Below are 23,172 nucleotides of genomic sequence, written 5' to 3'. Positions count from 1 at the left end.
ATACAGAGCACCTACTATGTGTGGCACTGGGGAGACAGTGACAGTGCTGTCCTTGTCTTCGGGGAATGCAGAGTCTTAGTATCAGAGACATACACAGAAGCAGATAATTTCCTTACAGTTCAGTGATTGTAGTAATAAAAGAATGAGAGCCCAAAGGAGGTGCCTGGAGAGGTCAGAGGCTGGGTGGACTTTGAGGAGAGGTACACAGGAATGTGAAATGGGATGGAGCGTGCGGAGGCCTAACTCATTGTGCCTGGGGCTTAAAATACAAGGCTGGTAAAAGAAGTTGAAGTGGCAGAGCCCAGGTCTTCTAGGGTCTTGCGTGGCATCCTGTGGAGGTAAAATCTTTTACTTGAAGGCAGAGGCAGCCACGTGTGAACATGGTATTGACGCAATCAGAACTGTCATAGGCGTCCCTAGGGCTGCAGAATAGGGACAGTTCAGAGGGGCTGTAACGAGGCTTCAGTGACGTAGATGTAGTATTTAGGAAAGAGCTCAAGAGCATGGAATAGGGCCCTGGTGGTAGAGGTGGTGAGTAAGTGGACTCGGGGAGTCTGGAGCGGGGGAGACTGGCAGAATTCCATCATTGATTGGCTGTGGGACAGAGAGAAGGGAGAGGAAGGAAGGAAGGAAGGAGTCCAGGATGAGTCTCAGTTGTCTGACTCAGTCACCTGGGGAGACAGAATTAGTTGCAGAGACAGGGAGCAGGTAAGGACCACATCTGGGGGCATGAGTTCATGTTCAGTTTTGGATCCATCAGTTCTGATATGCCTGAATATTTCAAGGCTGTCCTGCATGAAAACAGAGGTGATGTGAGACAGGACTAAAAACCAACTCCTGTTTACGAAGTGGATGTTAACCAAAACACTCGTGATTTTAGAGAACTGCAGATGGCTATGTTCTGTTGACCCATCCGCCCTCTTGTTCCTACCTGTTGTACGCTGGGCTGGAATGTTTGCTTGTCTTCGTGGCCTTTCACTACCACTTTCCCACCTTTCCCAGCCCTGCCTCTCCCTCTCCCTGTTTCTGGTTTTCCGTCTGTACCATTCTGTGGCATCGCTGTCACGGGTTGGAGCTGAGGTGGGCAATAGCTGGGCTGTGATGTTGGTTGCCCTCAGCTCTTTCTGCATGACCTAACTGAGCTGCTTAAGATGGAAAACACTTTGGAAAAATGCACCAGTTGGTAGCTCAGTCCTTGAACTTCTCCGAGAAGCCAGCTCCACATCCCCTTCACTCATTCGCCTGTTTGCTGGGTGAGAGAGCAGCTGCTTCTCCTTGCTCTATCAGCTGGACTCAGACCGACCGTGCTAGCAGTGAGGCCAAAAAGACAAGGGGATGTGGTGGCTCTGGAGCCAGGTAAATCATTCTAGTTCCTGCCAGCTTCAAACTGGGCTTCAATTCCTGGCAGAGTCGTGGAAATGCCGTTTTCCTTTGGGGACCTCTGGATGGGGAAGTCTGTTCATGTTGACCAGGGCTGTACAGATTTAACTTAGTGTCTCCAGTGTCTCTCCCATGCCTCGTGGAGCTGAGACTAGGAATTTGCATGACCCTGGTACCCTGCTCCCCAGGGCCTGTTCTTTAGAGAGGAAAAGAGCCACTTTTTATGTCTGAATTTAATGAATGAGCTGTCCCACTGGGCCAGCGTTTCCCACCCTTGTCTGCACGTTGGAATCATTTGGGAAACTTGAAGAATACAGGTGCCTGGGTCCCAGAGTTCCTGAAGTGGACTGAGGTGTCTGGAGTCCAGTGAAGGCTGAGAACCACTGCTGTACCCTATTGCCTTTTTTATTTTTAAGTTACTTTAATTTGGAAATAATTTCAGGCTTACGGAAGAGTTGCAAGAATAAGAATTGTACATATGAGGCTAAAATATCCTTTATTTGGGTCTACCTATTAACTTGCCCTATTTGATTTGTCATTTGTATTCTTGCATGTGCTGTCTCTCTGCATGTATCATGGTCCTTTGGCTCTAATGCTTCAGTGGGTATTTCCTAACCAACCTCAGTACGATGATCAAATTCAGTACATTTAACATGGATACAGTAGTTTGAAATACCCTTTGTATTCCAGTTGACCTCGTAATGTCCTCTGTAGGCACTTCCCCCAGCCCCCAGCCCTGGATCTAGTCTGGGATCAGGTGTTACAGGTAGTTGTCATGTCTCTCTAGTCTCCTTTACTCTGGAGCATTTCCATTTTTGTCACTTATGACATTGACATTTTGGAAGAATACAATTTCTCCTTTTTAAACGATGGTGCTCACTTTGGGTTTATCCAGTGCTTCCTCTTGAGTAGTTTAGACTGTTTTGCATTCCAGGTGGCTCCAGCACTGCCTGTGTCATTTCTCTCTGGGAACACGATGTCTTCTGCCCCTCAGTAGTGCTCTTAATTTTGGTCACCTGGTGGGTCATTCATGGTCCAGTGAGGGAAAAAGTAAATAGGAAAATTTTAATATAAATAATTAACTGTGTAAGAGGTAGTTAACTATTAAGAGGCTATAAAAGAGAGTTCTGAAGCAGCTTAGCAGGAAACAGCTACCACCCTGAGGGTCAAGGGAAGAGAAGACAAGGAAAGGGAGGAACTTAGAACCTCAGAGGAGGACCCTGTAAGCTTGAGAGTCAGACTTCCAACAGGAAGGCACTGCCTGCCTTGTGCTGCAGAATCAGTGCCCTGGAGATGACCGCTGAGTCACAAAAGCAGAGAACCACTGCTTTGAAAGATGCTGCTGGGAACCAGGCCAGACTGAAACAAAAGTGGTCTCCAGCCTTGCTATCCTCATCAGAGGCCCCTGTTGGCCACCTGGCAAAAGGGAAATGCAGTTTGCAGGGTCCCAGCTTCAGTGTAGCAAGGAAGGTGAGTTTGGAGCTTAGAGGCAACAAATTAATACCTAGCACAGCTGGTCAGGATGCCTCCCACTTTTTCCGTGGTATCGTTAACTGTTTTCCCTCCCAACTCAAGCAGTCTCTGGAGACATACGGTAGGACCGTGTGAATACCCTGCTCCTCACCAGACTTCTCCCTAGATTCCAACAAACAGTGCTGCTGTTGGTCTGAGTCCGTCTTTGCTGTCATGATTGTTGTTTTAGATTCCATTTTACTGTGATGGTTGTGAAACATTGTTTTTCCAGTTCAGCACACCTTCCTCATTGACCAGTCTGTTCTCCCTCCCTTCTCCCCTAGCTGTTTGTTTTTATATCTATGTATGTTCATTATGACCTGATGGATTCTTCTTTTATTCGATAGTCTGTAATTCACTGTTGTCCTTTCGTTTGTGTTTTGTTTTTGGTTCTCAGATAGTTCCAGATTGGGCCAGTGGATATCCCTGCAAGTTGTTTCCTATGTCCTGACTCTTTTTTCTTTTTTAACACTTATGTAATTTCTGACATTACAAGATGTTCCCGACATACCTTGTACCCCACCTTGCCCCAGCGCTGGGATCAGCATTTCTCCGAGGAACCCTGGTCCCTGGTGCAAGCGGTGTTCATTGCTGCTGGGGTGTCTCTGCTTCTCATTCTGTCAGAGCCGTCTTACTGCCTTTGAAAAGTTGCTTCTAATTTTTTTTTTAACAGAAGTAATAGAGCTTTAAAAAATGTAAACCACGCAGACATCTGTAAGGAAAAAGCGCCCGCAGGTAAGCAAGTTTAGTAGTGGTATGTGTTCCTGTAGACTGTGTTTCCTACATAGACAGAACAGACTTGGAGTGGTTTTTGGTTTTGCTTTTTGCTGTTCTGTGAATTCTTCTCTATGAGGTCCTTTTTTTTTGCCCCCCACAACAAAGTGTGTACTCTGTCAGACTGAGAATTTGTCATTGCTTCTTGTTAGCTGCATGAAAACGTATAGCCATACTGTGATTAACGGACACACAGTGGACAGACACTCAGGTTGATTCCTGCCTCACTGCAGTGAACTCCTTTGTACACATACTGTCAGGCATTTAGAATTTCTTTTAATTTTTAAAACTTTTTATTGAGGCAAAAACACAGCCTGAAATTAACATTTTAAAGTGAATAATTCAGTGGCATTTAGTACACTCACAGTGTTGTGCAACTCCCCCGCCCTCCCGTCTAGTTCCAGAGCATTTTTATCACCCCATAGTGTACATTTTTGCACAGACTCAAGGATAGATTCTTAGTGCTGGTTTACTTTGGACCAAAAGTCACATTAAAATTTTTTCATAGATGTACCCAGTTGCCCTCCAGAAAAGTTACACCAACTTACATTCCCACTAGCAGTAAAAGAATCGCATTTCCCGACAGCCGTGTCTGTACTTTGGGTGCTGGGAAACTGTCTGTCTCTACAAGTCTGCTCTTTTCTCCGAGGCTGTCCAGTTGGTTGGCGTCTCTGTCGTATTCTGTTACGACTTTTTGTGTCTGTGATACTGGTTGTTATTTCTCTTCTCTCATTTGCTGTTCTGTTTACTTGAGTCCTCGTTTTTTCTTGACGAGCCTGGCTAAAGTTTTTTCAATTTTACCATTTTAAGAAATTGGCTTTGGTTTCATTGATCTTTTCTTTTTTGTCTCTGTTCATTTCCTCTCTGATCTTTATTATTTCTTTCCTTCTACTGACTTTGGACTTTGGTCTTCTTTTTCTAGTTCTTTAGATGGTTACATTGTTTGAAACTTTTCTTGTTTCTCGAGGAAGGCCTGTATTGCTGTGAACTTCCCTCTTAGAACTGCTTTTGCTGTGTCCCTTAGCTTTTGGAAAGTTGTGTTTCCATTTTCATTTGTCTCGAGGTATTTTCTGGTTTCTTTAGTTTCTTTACTGACCCACTGCTTTTTTTAGTAGCGTTTATTTAGTCTCCATGTGTTTGTGCTTTTCCCATTTTTCTTCCTGTAATTGATTTCTAGTTTCATATCGTTACAGTTGGGAAAAATGCTTGATATAAAATCTATATTCTTTAATTTGTTAAGCTTGTTTTGTGGCCTAGAATGTATGTGATCTACCCTGGAGAATAAAAGAATGTGTATTCTGATGGGTTTTTTGTTGTTGTTTTGTTTGTTTTTTGATGTAGTGTGCTGTAGATATCTGTTAAATCCAGCTGGTCTAATGTGTCATTTAAGACTACTGTTTCCTTACTGATTTTCTGTGGATGATTTGTCCATTGATGTAAGTGGGGTGTTAAAGTCTCCTACTATGGTTTTACCATTGGTTTCTCCCTTTATGTCTGTTAATATTTGCTTTATATATTTAGGTACTCCTGTAATAGATGCATGTATATGTTAGTGAGTGTGATATCCTCTTCTTGTATTGATTCCTTTATCATTATATAATGTCCTTTGTCTTTTGTTATAGACTTTGTTTTAAAGTCTGTTTTGTCTGATATGAGTATTGCAACCCCTGCTTTCTTGTCATTTGCATTGGCTTAAAGTATCTTTTTCCATCCTCTCACTTTGTTTGTGTCTTTAGCTCTGAAGTGAGTCTCCTGTAAGCAGCGTATAGCTGGGTCTTACTTTTTCATCCAGTTAGCCACCCTGTGTTTATTGTTTGGGCATTTGTCCATTGACGTTTAAAGTGATTATTGATAGGTATGTATTTACTGCCATTTTGTTTCTTGTTTTCTGGTTGTTTTTGTAGTTCTCTGTTCTTTTAGTCTCTTTGCTTGTGAATTGATGATTTTCTTCAGTGGTATGTTTGTGTCCCTTTTTCTCTAGTTTTTGTGTCATAGGTTTTTGATTTGTGGTTATCATGGGGTTCATATATGTTGACCCATTACTACAGCTGCTTGTTTTAAACAGATAGTCATTTAAGTTCAAACACATTCTAAAAGATGTTTATTTTTTTACTCCCTTTCCCCAGATTTTGTGTTTTGATGGCCTATTTTTGCATCTTTGTGTTCATCTGTTACTGCTTGTTGAAGTTACAGTTGTTTTTACAGGTTTTTGACTTTTAATCTTCCTGCCAGCTCAGTTAAGTGGCTGGTCCTCAGTCTTTACTGTACGTTTGTCTTTACTGGTGGGCTCTCCTTCCACGTAGGTACTTCTTGTTGTAGCCTTTTACTTTCCACTTAGGAAAGACCATTTAACATTTCTTTTTAGACTTGGTTTAGTGTTGATGAACTCTTAGTTTTTGCTCATCTGACAAGTTACTTCTCTCTCTCTCAGTTCTAAATGATAGCCTTGCTGGGTAGACTCTCCTAGTTTGCAGGTTTTTCCCTTTCTGCACTTTGACTGTTTAATGCCATTCCCTTCTGCCTTGCAAGCTTTCTGCAGAAAAATCAGCTGATAGCTGTATGGGAGTTCCCTTGTATATAAATCTTTGGTTTTCTCTTGCTGCCTTTAGAATTCTCTCTTTAACTTCTGCCATTTTAATTATATGTTCTGATGTGGATCCGTTTGGGTTCATCTTGTTTGGGACCTTTTGTGCTTCCTGTACCTGGATGTTTGGTTCCTTCTTTGGGTTTGGGAAATTTTCAGCCATAATTTTATCAAACACATTTTTGACCCTTTTCGCTCTGTCTCCTCCTTCTGGGACCCCTACACTGCAAATGTTGGTACACTTGATGTTTTCTGAGATGTCTTAAAGTGTTCTCCTTAATTTGTTTTGTTTTTCTTTTTGCTGTTCTGAATGGGTGATTTCCACTATTCTGTTTTCCAGATCACTTAAGCATTCTTCTGTATCACCTAGTCTACTGTTAATTCCTTCTAGTGTGTTATTCATTTATGTTATCGTATTCTTCAGTTCTGGCTGGTTCTCTTATATATTCTAGTTCGTTGTTAAAATTCTCACTGTGTTCGTCTATTCTTTCCCCTAATTCAGCTAGCATTCTTACTACTAGTGCTTTGAATTCTTTATCTGGTAAATTGTTTATTTTTGTTCCATCAGTTGTTTTTTAGGAGTTTCCTCTTGCTCTTTTAATTGAAACAAGTTCCTGTCTTCTGATTTTGCTTAATTTTCTGTCTCTGTGAAATTAGGTGAGACAGTTCCCTGTTGTGGTCGTGAAGAGGTGTCCTTGTGTGGCAGCAACCCTGTACAGTCTGCATGTGCCCAGTGGCTTTGGTGGGGGACCTGGATCTGACGTGAACACGAGACATCTTTCTCCAGGGCGTGCTGGCAGCTATCACCTTGACAGAAGGTGGGTAGGGCTAGAGGTAGAGGGGCCAGGGCCAGGGGCAGCTGTGAGCAGGGCTTCTCTTCTGCTCAGTGGCCATCACACCACCCTACCGGGGGCAGGGTTGGGTCCCAAGTTGCTAGAGCAGAAGCCCTGAGGGACAGGTGCAAGTTCACTCAGTTCCCTGTCAGCGTGTGCTCTCCTCACCCTGGATGGGAGCCGCGCTGCGAGGGGCTGGCGTGGGCGCCGGCACGGGCCTCGGCGCGGCCTGTGCTGCCCCGCCGCAGTCTGAGATCTGGCTTCTGGTGCGCTGCCTGTTGTCAGTGCCAGTCATGGCTGCGCACGGCTCTGGGTCTGGGCTGCCTTTGTGCCTCGCAGCCGGGCTTTCCCCTCGGCCGAGGCAGCGCTCGCCCCAGCGTGGAGCTGCTTGTGAAGCAAGTGGGGCCAGGGCTGTCGCTCAGCCCAGGCTGGGGTGCATGCTGGGGCAGTTGTGGGAAACCGGTTGGAGGCCCAGTCTCAGTCCACCCTTTCCACCCTGTTTCGGGATTAAACAAGTGTGTGCTCACTCCTCACGAGTGGGGTCCAGGCTTCCCACAGCCCTTCTGTTACTGCCACGACTGTCAACCAGCCAAGGGGACATGTCTTCCGGAGGTCAGACCCCAGGACTGGGGCACCCAGAATGTGCTCAAACCACTGAGTCCCCTCTCGGGAGCACAGACCCCGATCCAGTTGCTTCTTTTCCCTTCCTGCCTGACTCTGGGTGGACCCTTCTGACACCCCTGGTTGTGCAGGAGTCTGTCTGCAGGTTTGTTTTCAGTGGGAATTGTTCCACATGTGGATGTATTTCTGATGTGTTCACTGGGGGAGGTGAGTTCCCCGCCCTCCGGCTCCACCATCTTGGTCTGTTTTTGACACTTTGGGAATTATCAGTCTTTATGTTTGCTTCTAGTCATGCTTCCCACTACATGAAAATATGTATATCTTTGGCTCTTAGCGAGGACCAGGATGTTTTTAAAGGTGTTTCAGTAATTTGTATCTCTTGATTTCCAGTTTCTATCATCTGCCTAGTTTGATAGGTTGTTTTTGCTTTGTCTTTCTTACAGATGCTAACAGAGTTAAGTTTACTGAGGAGAATTTGCTCTGAAACTTAACGCCCATGGCTGTTGTGACAGGATAATCTTGCTGTTGTGTTTCCTAATTGGTTATTGGTTATTGTTGGCTCGTAGGAGCCCCGACTCTCTGGGTGCTTGATCTTACATCCAGCATCCTTGTGGCTCTGGGCAGTAATTTACGTATCCCGTGTGGCCCGTTACTACAGTGTCCCTGAGGGTGCATGCAGCACCTGGCAGAAACATCCTGAGTTTACCTGCTGAACACCTTTGTGGGCAGTGCTGAGTACACGGCTCGTTGTGAGGGAAGTTGACTCGTACAGAGTTCCTGCTCTTGGCATTTATCCACTGAAGGTAAAATAGGTGTGGAAATTACAATAGGATAGAAAAGAGACTCGTCTGTCTTTGCATCCCCAGTACCGCTCCTGGCGGGCATAGTGAGCACTCAGTGTTTGAAATACGCACTGTGGTGCCATAAGAAAATGGTTTTAAAACTTTTTTTTTTCAGCTGAAGAACCCATTAATTAAGAGAGATTCTCAATCCTGGCTGCATAGTAGGATCACCAGGAGAATGTTTGAAATATTTATGTTCAAGATCATCTGGCAGAGTTGGATTCAGTTCATCTAAGGTGGGACCAAAGTGTCAGCATTAAAAAAACAAAAAGCTTGGGTGATGCCATTGAGCAGCCAGGGGTGAGAAGCACTGTTGACCCAATAGGTAAAGTCTACAAGTTGAGCTGGAAGTGGGGTGGGGGCTCCCCTTCTCCTTGCTTTGGCCCCGGATGGGGCTTTGCTGAGCACAGTTTGAGAGCCACAAGCCTGTGTGGTCCCGGGGACCCTGTGAGGGTGCGGGGGACCCTGTGCCCACTGTCTGCTAGTGGTCTTGTTCCAGGCTCGTGCTGCCGCTTCGCACGCCGGGATGAGACATAGGCCGACGTCCTGGTTCAGCCAGACAGGCCTCTCGGGTACCCTGTGCTGGGGTTGCCAGGCCTGGGAGTGCTGGGGGGAGGGCAGCTGGAATTACGTGTCAGGCCCGAGTGGTGCGTGCGTCCAGTTCAGCCAAATAGCGCACTGCTTCTCCTAGACCCCTCGTCACCGTGGGGAAGGAATTAGTGACGTAAGCACAGCTCTCCAGAGGGCGCGCTGAGTGAGGACACTGGGCCACCCCCAAGATTCAGAGGTGGTGGCCTTTTTATTAAAAATGATCATCTCTTGCTTTTAGTTAGCACTTCTGTTTAATTTTGAACTTTCAAGGATAGTGACTGACACAGGTGCTGACTGCACCCATCCTACTGATGATGAAACTGAGGTCCAGAGAAACTGTATCTTGCCGAAGACCACACAAGGAAGTTGAGCGTGGGTTCAGACACTGATGCTCTGACTTCAGAGACCAGACTTTGCCTCTGCTCCATTCTGTCTTTGAGCAGCCCTCTGTCAGGAAGAGGGCTGTGGTGATTTACACACCCAGTTACACACTTGCCAACTCCCTCTTTGGCAGCATCTCCTCTGCCGGGAAGGTCGGCTGTCTGTGCAGCTGAGGGTGTGACCTGGTGCACACAGAGTGGAGAAAGCTGCAGACGCAGTGAATCAGATTTGTTCGTGGGTTCCTTTTTTCCTGGTATAAATTGTGACCCAAGAGTTGCTTTCAGTTCTATTCTCTGGCTTCCTGTACGACTGGAGCACAAGCTCTGTTACCTAACACCCGTTACCCGTCACCCTCAGGGCAGTAGACACTGCGGCACCTGTCAGAGATGGTGATAAATATCTAGGCCAAAGGGTTTTGAAAAAACCTGTGCAGTCAAATGGAACGCTCAGTCCAGATGACCAGGTATTTTCAGGAAATAAAGCACTCACACCCGACTTTCTCCTCTTTCCCTTCTTCTTGTCTACCTGTATGTCCTGCCTCTTCTGGGCCTTTGCTCAGGCTTGTCCCCACTGCTACCCCTCCCCACCCCCCCTGGGGAGGGAAACAGCTCCTCCTCTCCTTGCTTCCACTCTTCTCACCCGTAAACTACCAAGTCCTAGCGATCTGCTTCCCTCGTTCGTCCAGAATTGCTCTCTAGCCCGGCTGCCGCCTCCCGGGCCAGCCCCCAGCATCTCTGTTGGACAGGCTGTGCCTGGTCTCCCAGTCTCATTGTCACAGACACGCTCAGCTTCCTTGTGTGGTCTCCCTGGCGGTTCCCGGGGCGCGGCACCTCTCCATCCCCAGCAGACCTGGGACAGACCCGGGCTGGGGCCTCGGGGGCAGCTCTGCTCTCCTGGACCTCTCCCCTCCCTCGCCTCCTCTGAATTGAGCACTTGGACACGGAGGGCGAGGAGGGAAAAACACTCCTTTATTCCCTGTGGCAAAGACTGCTCGAGAGCAGCCAGCACCCTTCCTGGGAAGGCAGGCTCTGTCTTGGGGCCCCAGCGAGGCCAGGGCAGTGGTAGGGTCACCGCTGACCCCACAGGCAGGTTGGGGTGGAGACGACTGCCCCTTCCTCAGAGCTTCTCCAGGTAGGAGCCAGGGACGAAGCCACGCTGCCCATTCCGTTGTACTGTCCACCAACCATCTTCCCCTTCTAGGATGACCTCCAGGATGTCCCCCGCAGAGAGGTCCAGCTCATCAGAATTCTGGGCGAGAATGAATGCACATCAGGCTGAAGGGGCCTGCTGGGACAGTTCTGGTCAGCCTTTCCCACACCCCAGGCACGAAATGCCAGCTTGTCTCCCAGGCGGGCTGTCAGCTGAGGCAGGACGTAGGGTGCTCTGTGGGACTCGGCCTCTTCGTCTCTGGTTTGTCACTGTGGGCCTCCCACAACCTGGGGCTCCTTCCCTTCTCCCTGCTCCTGACACACAGCAGCCTAGCCATTTGTGGCAGGTGGCCTGCCATGCTCCCACCCTGCTAGCCCTGTCATGAGCACAATGTCATCATCCCGGCCTGTCTCCCCATCCAGGGCCTGGGCCTTGGGAGTCAGTGCAGCCTGCCCTGGGCAAGAGAATGAAGGCACATCAGGCTGAAGGGGCCTGCTGGGACAGCTCTGTCCTTGAAGGGATGCTTGGCCTCTGTCCTGGGGAACCTAGGAGTCCAGCTCTGTACACCTCACCTCAAAGCAAGGAGCAGACTAGGCTTCCTGGGGACCTTGGCATGGTACCCTGTGGCTCCTTGACTCATCCTCCCCTTATGGGCCTCCGAAAGTCAAACCCTGGACACTCATGGTCGTGGGAACAAGGCCCTCACCTGTGGGTGCAGAACCTGACCCTCAGACCACTTCCTCGGGGAGCCCCAGCTGTCGGTCTGCCTGCACACCACGTATGCGTGTGACCAGACTCAGGCAGGCCTGGGCCTCCCCTACATGCTGGGTGCTGTCCTAAGGGCACCCACTCCAGCACACAATGCTCGTGCCTACGTGTGAGCACACCCTGGGCATACCAGTGCCCTCCCGGGGAGGACAGGAGGGCGGGTCCTCACCTGGGCCGTGTAGTCATAGAGTGCCCTGTACTCCTGGGCTGGCAGGGTGGAGGGTCCTGGCGTCTCCTGCACAGCGATGGCGGCGTAGACACCGTCGTTCCGTTCAGGGGTGGGGGTCAGGTTCTCTGTGGAGGCTGAGAGCAGGGTCAGGCCTGGCGCCCGCCCCTTGGAAAAAACAGTGGCCCCTGGAGGCCCCCCCTGATGTGGAGCTTCCCCAGACCTGGCTCAGCCTCTCCCCAAACCCCAACCCCCCTGCTGCTGGAGGACCCATCTGTGCCAAGTAGGCATCCTCTCCTTCCCTGCAGGGTGACAGTTTGGGGGCCCTCACAGCACCCCCAGTTACCTGCAGAAGCTGCTGACGATGTGGTCTTGGCACTTCCATGCAGCAGCCCAGAGAACCTGGGGACAGGGAGGAAAGCAGGTGGGTCCTGGGGAGGTGGATGAAGCAGGGAGCCCTGGGGCTCCAGGCACAGGTGTGATTGACGGGGTGCCCCTCAGCATGAGAGCTCCCCCAAGGGGGGCCCCAGCGGCGGCGCTCTCCCAGTCCCTCACACTAGCCGTCATCTTGTACCGGGTCCCTGCAGGGCCTAATTGGTGGCTCTGAGACCTCTGTTCTCCAGGGCCCAGGCCGCTGCCCCAGCCTCCCCGAGGCGTGAAGGAGCTGCTGCCCGGAGCTTGGCCTACTCACGACCCGCTAGGGCCTTCACCCATCTTGGCCCGGACAGTCCTCTTCCCTGCAGCTTCCCTGTGACCTGGCCACGCAAAGTGGGTTCCAGGAGGCAGTGCTGGGCTAGTTCACCCCTTCCCCTGTGCCTCGCTCAGGCCTGGAGCCAGATTTACACACATTTGTTGAGTAAAAGAAGAAAGCAAAAAGCAAGAGGCAGACACTGGGGTAAGTAGTAGGGAGACAGGTGAGGGTGCCCACAGCGGGTGGTGCTAAGGGCTAAACGAGTAGAGGCTGATGCTACTTCCCTGCCTTAGTCTTCCTGGGGGGTGCGGGGGGAGCCGGGCCAAGGCTGAAGGCTCAGCTTCACCAGGGACACGGGGCCGCCTTGCTGGGGTCTGGGTCCTCCAAGACTTTGGTAAGAGTGCAGGTGGGAATGCCCTCCTCTCCTGGGGGCCTCTGGTTCTCAGGGTTCGCAGGGGTGTGCGCTGTGATGCCCACGAGCCTCTGTCTCCCCGGAGACTTCCTGCAGGGGGGCTCCAGAGGCCTTGGAAATGAGCTGTCCTCGGAGGGCTGGGAGCCCCACCCCTCGCCCATCTCTCAAAGACAGGGCCTTCTCCACAGTAGGTTGGAGGGAGAGGCGGTGGGGGTGGGCCACCGGCACCACGTGAAGCCCACAGATGTTCCTAGATACCCACACAGGGGATATGTGGGCTGTCATCATCGTCACTTAAGGCCTGAAACAGGAGCATCCTTAGATCTGGGTCTGCCCCCTACATTCACAGGCTCTGCACCTAGAGAAGGTACATGGCTTGTGCAGATGACACCCACTGCAGCCAGTCCAGGTGAGGAGCCCTGGGAAAGCCTGGAGCGTTCTCCAGGAGTACGGGCTGCCCTGATCTCACCAGCGGGAGAGGTCACCACTGCAGCCTGTCAGTCCAGGGCTCCAGCCAGGCTAGAGGCAGGGCCTAAGGGACAAGCCACCCTGAAAGTCTGCGTGCAGTTGCTAGTGAATAAGCGGGGTGTGACTGCTTAATGCCTCTGTCCCTTTAGGCTGAGGGTGGCATGAGGCTAGAGTGAGCCTGTCTTGTCCCTAAAGAGTGCCCAGCACCATGTACACAGTAGATGCTCGGTAAATACACAGGGAAGAGCCAGTTAAGGAGGAGAGGCGGGCCTTGCTTCCTGGCAGGCCCCTTTCCCCCTAGCCCCAGCCTCTGCGCCCCAGTCTGCGCTCACCTCTTTATCATGCCACAGGATGGCTGTAGGCCGGGGCTGCTGGACATCGGGGCGACCTCCCGATCATAGTAGTTCTGGTAGGGCACCGGAGCTGCGGGCAGCAAGCCCGTGAGGCCCAGGGTGGGGGGCCAGACAGGACACCCCCATCCTGTCCCCACCCAAAGACCCAGTCTGGGGCCCCACCGTCCCCTGGCCCACCCTGGTGCTTCCACGAGAGACCCCACCACAGGTACCACCAAGACCGAATATTCTAAACTTAGGACTTAGTGGTACTGAACAGGCTGGGGAGGGGGCTCTGGGAGGCTCCCTGCCTCTACCCCTGCCCTCCACCCCTTCAGTGTTACCAGGGTTCTTGAGCTCAGCTCATCCTCTGTCTCAGAGGAGGTAGCAGGCTAGAGCCCCGGCACTGTCCCTGACCCCTCCCCCCCAGCGGGGAGGTGTGACACTGTCCCTGACTGCCCCCCTCCGAAGGGAGATGTGAGCCTCTCCCTCTTGGTCCCGGCAGCTGATGCGCAGAGAACCGCGGCCGGGCCGTCAGGGCGAGTTGGGCCTGGACGCAGAGGCTGTGCTGCCTGCAGGCCGGCCTCACCTGGGGGCTCGGTGCCTGTGCCCTTGGCCTGGATGAAGCCGTCAATGTCACCATCCACGCTGCAGCCTTCCAGTGTCACCCGCACCTCTTCGTAGAGCTGGGGGCAGGCAAGAGCAGACGCTGAGGGGCCAGGCCTCACCTCCGTGGGTCTGAACCCGGGCCAGAGGCCTTGAGGGGTAACTACCCAAGGCCGGCCCGGGGGTCAGGGCCTGGCTGGCAGCTTCTGTTTCCTGAAGAGCTGTGCACAAGTTCCTTTGCAAGGAGTCACTTCACTCCCATCCTCTGAGGGCGACACTACTTCCTCTTTTGACGGATGAGGAAATTTGGAAGTAGAGTGATTTGTCCAAGATCACAAAGCAAGAATTCAGTGCGCTGGGCTTGGGATTCACTACGGGAGGGTTCAAAGCCCACACCCCTTCCTCTGCCACAAGGAGGCCACTGGGGGGGTGTCAGTCATTTGAGGGGGAAACTCCAAAACAGCCTGTGGGCAGAGGGGCTGCCTCGAGAGAGCACAGGGCTCTGGGGCTGCACCAACAGAGGGCAGGGCCCCAGCGGGGGGTGGCAGCCCCTCTCTGCTGAGGAGGACCCACCCAGGAACTGTCTGGGGACAGAGGAGGGACTAGACCTTGGTTCCTGTAAGCGCCAGGCCTGGAGCAGACAACCCAGGGTCCTCCAGCCTCTCCCCAAACTCTGCGGGCCTGTGTCCACCCACCTTCCTGACCCTGGCAGACGGTGCAGGTGCTCTGTGGCTCTGCTATCAGAGCCAAGGCCTTGGAGCACAGGGAGCAGGTGCCGGCAGCGAGGCGGGGCAGGGGCTGAGAGCCCTGGGGCCAGGGCGTGGACCACAGAGGAAGCTGTCTGCTGCCAGACTCAGGTAGGCCTGGGGGGCTGCCCTCTCCCCATGCTCCACCCGGCCCTGCCCCTCCCCACCCTCAGCCCCCACCTCATCGTCCTTGACGCACTGCATGGAGAGCTGGTTGCAGTGCACCCACAGGGCGTTGCGGAGGATGGTCAGCCGGTCAAACTCCTGCAGCTGGAAGGCCTGGGGGAGTAAGAGAAGTGGAGGGCTCTGCTGCAGGGCTGGGCCAGACCGGGCCCCACTCAGCCAGACCCCCTCTGCTGAAAGCCAAGTCTAAAGGACAGATTCTTCCTGGGGGTTCCCACCCCAACCTTTGTACCGGCTTCTGGGGAGTGTCATGGGAGGAGCACTGGTCCCTGAATCCTGAGGCCTGTCTCCCAGGCCCTGTCGGTCAGCAGGGCCCAGGGACGCTATGGGTTTTGTCTGAGCCTCAGTTTGGGCTTCAGCCAGTGGAGGTGAAGGATGCCTGCCTGCAAAAAGGGGCCTAGAGCACAGAGCCAGGCAATGAACTCCCCAGAGGCAGGGACCCAGCACAGGGCCAGTGGCATGAGTGGAAGAGAAAATGAAGGAAGCAATGATGCCTCATCCCCCCATGAAGCAGCTGGAGCAGGGGTGGGCGTCTGTCCCATTGTAGCTGAGGGAAGGAGTGGGGTCACTCACCTCACACGTGGCCCGGTGTTCCTGCTCCCACTCGCCCCGCACCTTCTCCAGCTGCTCGATGTTCTGCCTGTACACCCGCTCTGGAAGCACAGGTGGTCCTCAGGGAGGCCGGTGGCCTGAATACCCTCCCACGGCCCCTCCTTTGCTCCAGCAGTGCCCCTGCCCCGAGTGCCCTCCTGTGCAAGTCCTTGGAACCCCTCCTCCTCCCTAGGGGGCCCCACCCTGGCTGTTGGGGCTGCATCTGAATGCTCGTCAGGGCCCCGCACACTGGTACTGCTCTTCTCAGGGTGACTCCCAGCTCCCCACTGTGCTCCAGCGGGCTGGGGCTGGGGCTGGGGCTGGAGCCAAGCCTGGAGCCGAGCCTCAGATGCCCAAGGTCAGAGTCCGGGTCTTTCGCCATCCCTGGCTCCCACCCTCACTTTCTAGATGGGAAACTGAGGCTCAGAGAGGCTGGCACTGAAGGAGGGGTGGAGGGGAGTGTAGGGAGCTGATGGGCTGGGAAGCCCACAGGCTGGGCCATGACCTCTATCTCCAGATTCTCTGGGGCTCACCTGTCCCCAGCCAAGGGAGCTGCTGCGTCCTGGGAAAGGCCGTGCTAGCAGAAGGGAGAGCCTTCCCAGTGCAAGGGAGTAATCGAAAGCTCTCTGTCCTAGGAGCCATGCTAGCAGAGAGAGGGGTGTTGGGACTTCTGGCATCGGATGAAGGATAGAGGAGACAGGCCCAGAGAAGGGAAGGCTGTGTGCATACACATGTGTCAGTGTATAGATGGGAGGGAGGGAGAGGTGGGAGGCGAGTAGGTCTGTCTCCCTTGATTGTGGTTGTGATAGTCCTGGGCTCTGGAGTCAGATGGCTTGGGTTCGAATGCAGTTACCACCACTTGTTGGCTGTGTGCCCTTGGGCAAGTCACTTAACCTCTCTGTGCCTTAGCTGCCTCATCTGTTAAAGAGGATATAATAGTGGCCACCTCACAGGACTGTCACGTGGATTAGTTAAAATATGCAAAGCACCAAGAGCAGTGTTGGCAAATGTGAGAAGACGAATGTTTTTATCTTACTTGCACAAAAGTATGGAAGTGAGAGTGAGGAGCATGTAACTGTCCCCAGGGTGAGGGAAGTGTGCTGCAGGGAGAGGACTGTCCAGGCCACCACTTCCCCCAGCTGAAGGGGTGGGCTGGCTGCCTACCTGCCTCCGTGGCCGAGTCCTTGCACTGCTTGGCTTTGTTCTGGCTCTGAGGAGACAGAGAGCAGCCCTGAGGCCCCGCCCCCAGGGCCTCCCAGCCCAGCCCAGCTCTTGGGCTCCCAGCCTCCCTGAGTGACTCCGAAGGGACTCCCTTGGCCACCTGGGGGACCACTCAGGAGCCAGCTGTGGACAAGTTCTCTCATTAACTCCAGCCACGCCCCACAGAGGACCACAGGCTGGTTCCAATAAAAAAGGAATAAAACAAACCTGCAACTCATGCAGATACACGTGAAAACAGGATGCCGAGACCAAGAGGGAGACACTGACCAGGGCTGGTGCCCCATGACAACTCCTGAACCCACTGGCTGGGGCTTGCTGCAACCAGCTCACTCCAGGCCCCTGCCCTCTCTGGGCCTCAGCCTTCCGGTCTGTGCAACGGGCAACTGTGTTCTTGGGCCATGGCAGCTCTGACACCCGCCCCCGCAACTGGCCAAGAGGCCAGAGCAGTCAAGAGTTTGGGCTCTGGACAACCTGGGTTTGGGTCTTTTCTCTGTTGCTTCCTGGCCCTGAGAACTTGGACAAGTCCCTCACCGTCTCTGGGCCTGTTTCCTCTCTGTGACTTGGGCCTAGTGAGCCCTTCTCCAAAGGGTTGTGTGAGGGTTAGCGTCTGTTCTCATTGTCTGTGAGCTCTGGGCCTGGGCTGCAGTGGGGCTGCAGTGGGCCTGCTCTGAGGAATGGGTCCTTGGGGGCAGCCTGGGGATGGATGGCAAAGGGAGTCAAGCTGACCCTGTCTGTCCAGGCCCTGAGATTCTAGGAAACCCATTTCACAGATGGGGAGATGGAGGTTCAGAGAGGTGAACAGCCAGAATGTCCCAGGTGCAGGCCTTGCCTTGGGGTGTCTGTGGCACCCCTGCCCTGCCTCCCTGCCCTGCCCCGCCCCAGCCCTGTGACACCACATGGCCTCAGTGGCCCCACACACCTTCTCCACCTGCTTCTGTTGGCCATTGGCACTGATGCGCTCGAAGGCCTGCTCGGCATCATCTGCATCCCGGCACTTCTGCTCGTATGTCTTCTTGGACTGGGGGTGTGGAAGGGCATGACTTGGGGCGCCCCAGAGTGAGGCTCCTGAGCCCAGCCTCCCTTCTCCCTGCTGGGGGCTGTGGATGGAGTGGGGGCCTCCTCACCGGGGACAGGGATCAGGGTCCAGAATGGAGATGGACAAGGGAGTCTTGTTGCCAGGCCCCTTCCCAGTGGGGACAGCATAGCCCTACCCATGAGCCCAGCCTCATCAAACCACCAGCAGGGCCCTGCAAAAGCCATGCGTTGTCACGATGCCAGCCTCTGCACGTGTGGTCCCCTGGTGGAGCCCTTTTTCTCCTCACCGAGTGTCCTAGGGGACACAGCTCAGGGGTCCCTCCTCCCTCTGCCCCCAGAGTCCCGAGCTGACGGCATGGATGGCCCTGTGGACCGCTGTCTGGGACTGACCACCTGCTCATCAGTCAGGATGAGCCCCCCGAGGGCAAGGCCTGCGTCAGTCTGTATGGGGCCCTGGGACCCAGTGCAGCCCCCCAGACCCAGCAGGCTGCTGTTCCTGTTGCTGGGTGGAGGCCTACGGCCAGCCCTGTCCCCTGTGCCCAGCCCAAGGCTCCTGGGATCCACACCTTGAGCCCAGCCGCCCCTCCAGGCCTAAGACTCTCACACTCACCTCCATGGCCTTCTTGTAGAGCGACAGCTTGCTTTTCTGGACACGGTCCATGGCGGCCTCATACTGCGGGGGACACAAGGCTCTGAGCGTGGGGCTGTGGCCTCAGGATGTTCTAGGCCAAGAGGACAGGGTGTCCCTGGGATGAGGCCCGGCCTCCCCTCCTGGCTCTGACGGTGGCGATGACAAGGCTCCCTCCCTGTCCCACCGTCTTTCACAGCTACCGCTCAGAACACGAAGCGAGGGGAGCCCAGGGCGCGGCCCGGCCTCGCTGCAGACCCCAGCCCGTGCCTGCTCTCTGGCGGGCACACCCAGCCTGCATGCACACACGGGCCTCCGCTCACAAGCCTCCGTACCCACGCACAGCGATCACACCCGTGCACACACGCTGGTGCATACACGCACGCAGAGCTCCACACGACACACTCAAGCACTAACAGGCCCCACTGCTCACACTTGCACACACAAGCCTTCACAGAGCACCCACAGACACCACTCACAAGAACACACACACACACACTTTCCCATGGCTCCCCACCCCACAGCCATGGGCCCGTGCACACACCCCCCAAACTGAGTCACGGCTACACATACAGGCACCCGGGGCCACTGCACCCTCCCCTCCCCTCCCCAGCTCCTTGTTCAGATCGGGTGAACTTGGCCTGGACAGAGGTTGGGTATAAGGTACGAGGAGAAGTGGAAATAAAATGCCCCTCGAGTTGCGGCTGGAGCAGGCTGGTGCCTGGGGCCTCAGTGGGCCCATGCCAGCAGGGAGACCTCAGGAAGTCACCTGGCCACACCCAAAACATTGAGGCATGCACACATGTACCCACATTCTCCTGTGTGCACACACATGTACACACACACACACACGTGTGCACACACCCAGGCAAGCTTCCCCCCACAATACACAGCTCTCCTCCACTTGTGGGCACCCTGGCCACTCTGCAGAAGGTGTCACTCTGTCCAAAACAGCTTCTGCAGACATCACAGCCCTGCTGGCCACAGGAAAGCTCAAAATAGCCCCCTCCGGGCCTCAGTGTTGCAGCAGACGCTCTGCAGGCCAGTCCCAGCCCAGAGAGGCCACTGGCTCCAGCACCTCAAGGCTGGGCTAACTTCTGGGGCTGGCTCGGGGGTAACAGCTGTCTGCTCAGGAACCCTAATTTAGAATCTTAAAAGCCAGAGACCCCGGCTGGCCGGACGGGCAGACAGGGACTACGGCCACACGACGCTTCTGTGGTCAGAGCCATTAGGCCGGCCAGCAACCTGCCTATGAAGGGGGGCCTGGTTCTGGGCTGTCCCCAAAGCTTGGGAGGTGGATGTAAGCGTCGCAGCCTGCAAGAGGGGAACTGAGGCGCAGAGAAGGGAAGCCACTCGGCCAGGACACCCAGTCCCAGCCTGGCTCCAGCCATGAACTGTCGCCGTCCTCTTCACTGCTCAGTTGTGTGGAATTTTCCATTTTCAATTCTTTGAACAGTTTATAATGATCCTTCCTCTGGGAGCAAGAAGTATTTCTATGCACTGGCCTCTCCCACCCTGTCCAAGGCACCACCCTCATCACTCAGGATCTGACAGGCTGAGCATGTATCCCCACCTATCTTCCCAGGGGCCACATGCGCAGCCAATCAGAGAGCCTCAGGCTTGGGAGGGGGCCCTGGGACACAGAGGTCCCCCAACCCACCTCCCCTACAACTCCTGCATCTTCCCTAACAAGCAGCCTCCAGCCTCTGCTTCCACACCTCCCGTGACGAGGACCTCACTTCCTGTCCATACAGGCCCCCCCTCCATCTAGGGACGACCATCCGACGGATGGATGGAAAGTTCCTTTGGATGCGGAGGTGGGCCTAACACCCCGGACTCCTGCCGGCTGTCTCCCTCAGCCTCAGGCAGCCCTGCAGGGTCCCTTCTCCCACAGCTCTGCTCCTTGGGTTTCTGCTCGGCCAGTCTGGTGACTCCCTAGCTTCAGTGGCCTCCTCTGAGCTGTCACAGGCCCTCTACAGCCTGCTGTGGCTTTGTCGTCCAGACATCCCAGCTTTTTGTAACAGAATGGTCAAAAAGACCATCTTTCCCTCTTCCTGATATGAGCCTGCTCAGGGAGAAGACCCCAGGGGGACTCTCAGGCCTGAGAGCTGGGCCCTGGTTCCTGGGGCCTGGCCTCTGTCCACACCCTCCTCTCCTCCAAATTACCATCACCCCCCAGCCTGGTTTTCACAGCTACCGCTCAGAACAGAAAGCGAGGGGAGCCCGGGGGCAGACTGGCCTCACCGTAGACCCCAGCCAGCGCCTGCGCTCTAGTGGGGACACCCAGCCTGCACTCAGACACGCACACATGGTAACAAGGACCACCTCCCGCTCCCCCCACCCCAGGCCCCACCCCAGCACCCGCCTCACCTTCTTCCTCTGCTCCTTCTGCCTCTCACGGAACTCCTCCAGGCTCCGCAGCTCCTCCCGCAGGGCCAGGGCCAGCTGGATGTGGGAGCTGCCCACGTTCTCCATTTCTGTGGGCAGAGTAAGGTCATCAGTCCCCGGTGTCAGACCTGATGGGCCCCAGCTACTCACACGCTCGCCCCTGCCTGGACCAGCCCAGCCCAAACCCCAGCTCGTCTCTGTCAGCCCCAAGTCCTCCACCAGCCTCGCAGCCCTGTGCACAGCCTGAGCTCCCCACTCCCAGCCAGAATTCATCCATCTCCGTCTGTGGGGGATCTGGTGTTCCCGGAAGGTCCTGTCACCCTGCAGCCTGTAATGCAGGAAAGGTGGGACTTACGCTGCTTCAGGGAGTCAAAGGAGGCCCTCAGGGAGCTGCAAAAGAGAAAGGCCAGGGTCAGCAGGGTCAGCAGGAGAGCCATAGGTCACTCACTCAGATCTAGACCCAAAGGACCCTCTAGCCAGACCACGATCACCCACTCAGAGCCCCAGCTGGGATTTCTGGACGGCAAAGCTTTTTGGAAATTATACAGTGATCGAACGTCCCACTGTGGCGGGCCCTCCCTCCCCGCCTCCTAGAGCCCCTTCCCCCACAGGCTTCTTCCTTCTTTAGGATGAGCTGAAGCAGGAGAGGGCGGGTTCGAACCTGGCAAATAGCCCAAGGACATTTTGGAGGGAGCTGGATGGGGGCTGTAATTGGACGGAGGGTGGTGAGCAGGGCAGAGGAGCAGGAGGGGAGATGTGGGGGCCTCTGGACAGGACGCATAAGGTATACAGGGGAGGACAGTGTGAGGCTGAGGGGCTCCCTTGTCCCTGGCTGAGTGGCTGGGTGGACAGGTGGCACCTCTGAGAGGGCGCCCAGGAGGGAAGGTGGAGAGCTGACTTTAGGGTGCACTGAACTTGGGGTGCCTGAGAGAACCCGGCAGGAGGAGTCAGGAGGCAACAGGGTAGCCAGTCTGAAGCAGAGATGCAGGCACTGTCCCCTCCAGGGAGGGCCCAGGGAGAGCAGGAAGGGGCTGGCACTGGGCAGGGGTAGGGGGTGATGCCCGAGGCTAGAGTTGCCAGATGGAGCAAGTAAAATACAGGACACCCAGTTAAGTTCGAATTTCAGAGAAGCAACAAACATTTTTTGAGTACAAGCGTGACCCATGTAATATTTGGAACATACATGTTTAAAATATTTGTTGTTTATCTGGAATTCAAATTAAACAGGACATTCTGTATTTTATCTGGCGCTCCTGCTGAGGGGGCTCTTCCCAGGCCACAAACGGAGTTGAGGCCTGAGCAAAGATGTCGGAGCCCCCCGGGACCCCGTCCCGCCTGCTGCGGACAGGTGAGGGGCACCACGAGACACGGCGGTCCCTGGGTCAGAACAGCACTGATGGGGAAAGGGCCTCTCCCAGCCCATCAGCTCTCGGAGGCAGGGGCCTCCCAGAGGGGTAAGCTCTCTGCTCCCGCAGAGGTGGGAGGTGACTTGGATCTCAGCCCAGGAAACCAGCAGGACCTGGGCAGGGTCTTCCTGCTCTGGACTCCCACCTGCTTTAGAAGCAGACCCTGGAGCCAGACAGCCTGGGTTCAGTCCAAGCTCTGGCACTCACTCTCTATGTGACCTTGGGCAAGTTACCCAGCCTCTCTGTGTCTTGGTTCCCCCTTTTGCAAAATGAGGTTAATAATAGTGCAAATGGAGTGGTTGGGAGGAGTAAATGAATTTATACGTATAAGGCACTTTCATCAGGATCTGGTACAAAGCAGGTGCTTTATAAAGTTGCTGCCTCCCCTGGGCCCACGTCTGCATGCCCCCACCAGTCTAGGGGGTGCCCCCAGCTCCTGAATCTGACCTGAGCTGTACCTCCAAAGTGTCCCACCTAAGAGCTTACTGGGTACCTCCTCTTATCAGAATTCACCTTCAGGTAGGGGGTCCCCTTGAAGGTGTTTGTAGCCCCTTAACCAAGGAGGTAAAATACACCATGGCTCCTCAGGCATCCTGGGTGGTTGGGGGGGCACAGTCAATCGAGGCAGATATGGAAACTGAGGCCAGAGCATGGCCAGGCTTGCTGGGGTCAGACAGAGGCAGCGGAGAGGCAGCCTGTCACTGGCAGCATCCTTAAGCCGCCCTGGAGTGGGGCGAGGTTGGGGCGTTCAGCCTGCTCTCGGCTCTCATACAGTCTCTCTGCAGAGCGGCACGCCCGCCCCCTGGTGGCCATATGGCTGCATGACACCCAGCGAGACAGCCCGGCCCACCCACCTGCATCTCC

The 23,172-nt window shown here is 54.3% G+C and overlaps 1 protein-coding gene across 3 annotated transcripts in view; it reads right to left on the bottom strand.

Moving 5' to 3' along the window:
* Positions 1-10,466: 10,466 nt before the first annotated feature.
* PSTPIP1 (proline-serine-threonine phosphatase interacting protein 1) overlaps positions 10,467-23,172 on the bottom strand; it is a 36,392-nt gene continuing 23,686 nt past the window's right edge. For 2 of the 3 annotated variants that reach the window (XM_010955213.3, XM_045516821.2), the window contains exons 4-15: positions 21,258-21,292; positions 20,885-20,991; positions 18,497-18,559; positions 17,771-17,869; positions 16,795-16,840; positions 15,613-15,692; positions 15,037-15,135; positions 14,094-14,190; positions 13,505-13,595; positions 11,948-12,003; positions 11,605-11,738; positions 10,467-10,766 (exon numbers count right to left, since the gene is read on the bottom strand). In XM_010955213.3, the coding sequence (XP_010953515.1) occupies positions 10,635-10,766; positions 11,605-11,738; positions 11,948-12,003; positions 13,505-13,595; positions 14,094-14,190; positions 15,037-15,135; positions 15,613-15,692; positions 16,795-16,840; positions 17,771-17,869; positions 18,497-18,559; positions 20,885-20,991; positions 21,258-21,292 (1,039 nt within the window). In that variant the 3' untranslated portion in view covers positions 10,467-10,634. The remainder of the gene's footprint in view (positions 10,767-11,604; positions 11,739-11,947; positions 12,004-13,504; positions 13,596-14,093; positions 14,191-15,036; positions 15,136-15,612; positions 15,693-16,794; positions 16,841-17,770; positions 17,870-18,496; positions 18,560-20,884; positions 20,992-21,257; positions 21,293-23,172) is intronic. The other variant, XM_010955214.3, reaches the window with a different exon arrangement.

Source organism: Camelus bactrianus, chromosome 27 (genome assembly GCF_048773025.1).
Source record: "Camelus bactrianus isolate YW-2024 breed Bactrian camel chromosome 27, ASM4877302v1, whole genome shotgun sequence".
NCBI lineage: Eukaryota > Metazoa > Chordata > Mammalia > Artiodactyla > Camelidae > Camelus > Camelus bactrianus.
The sequence above is the reverse complement of the archived record's forward strand: the minus strand, read 5'-3'. Positions and strand labels throughout refer to the sequence as shown.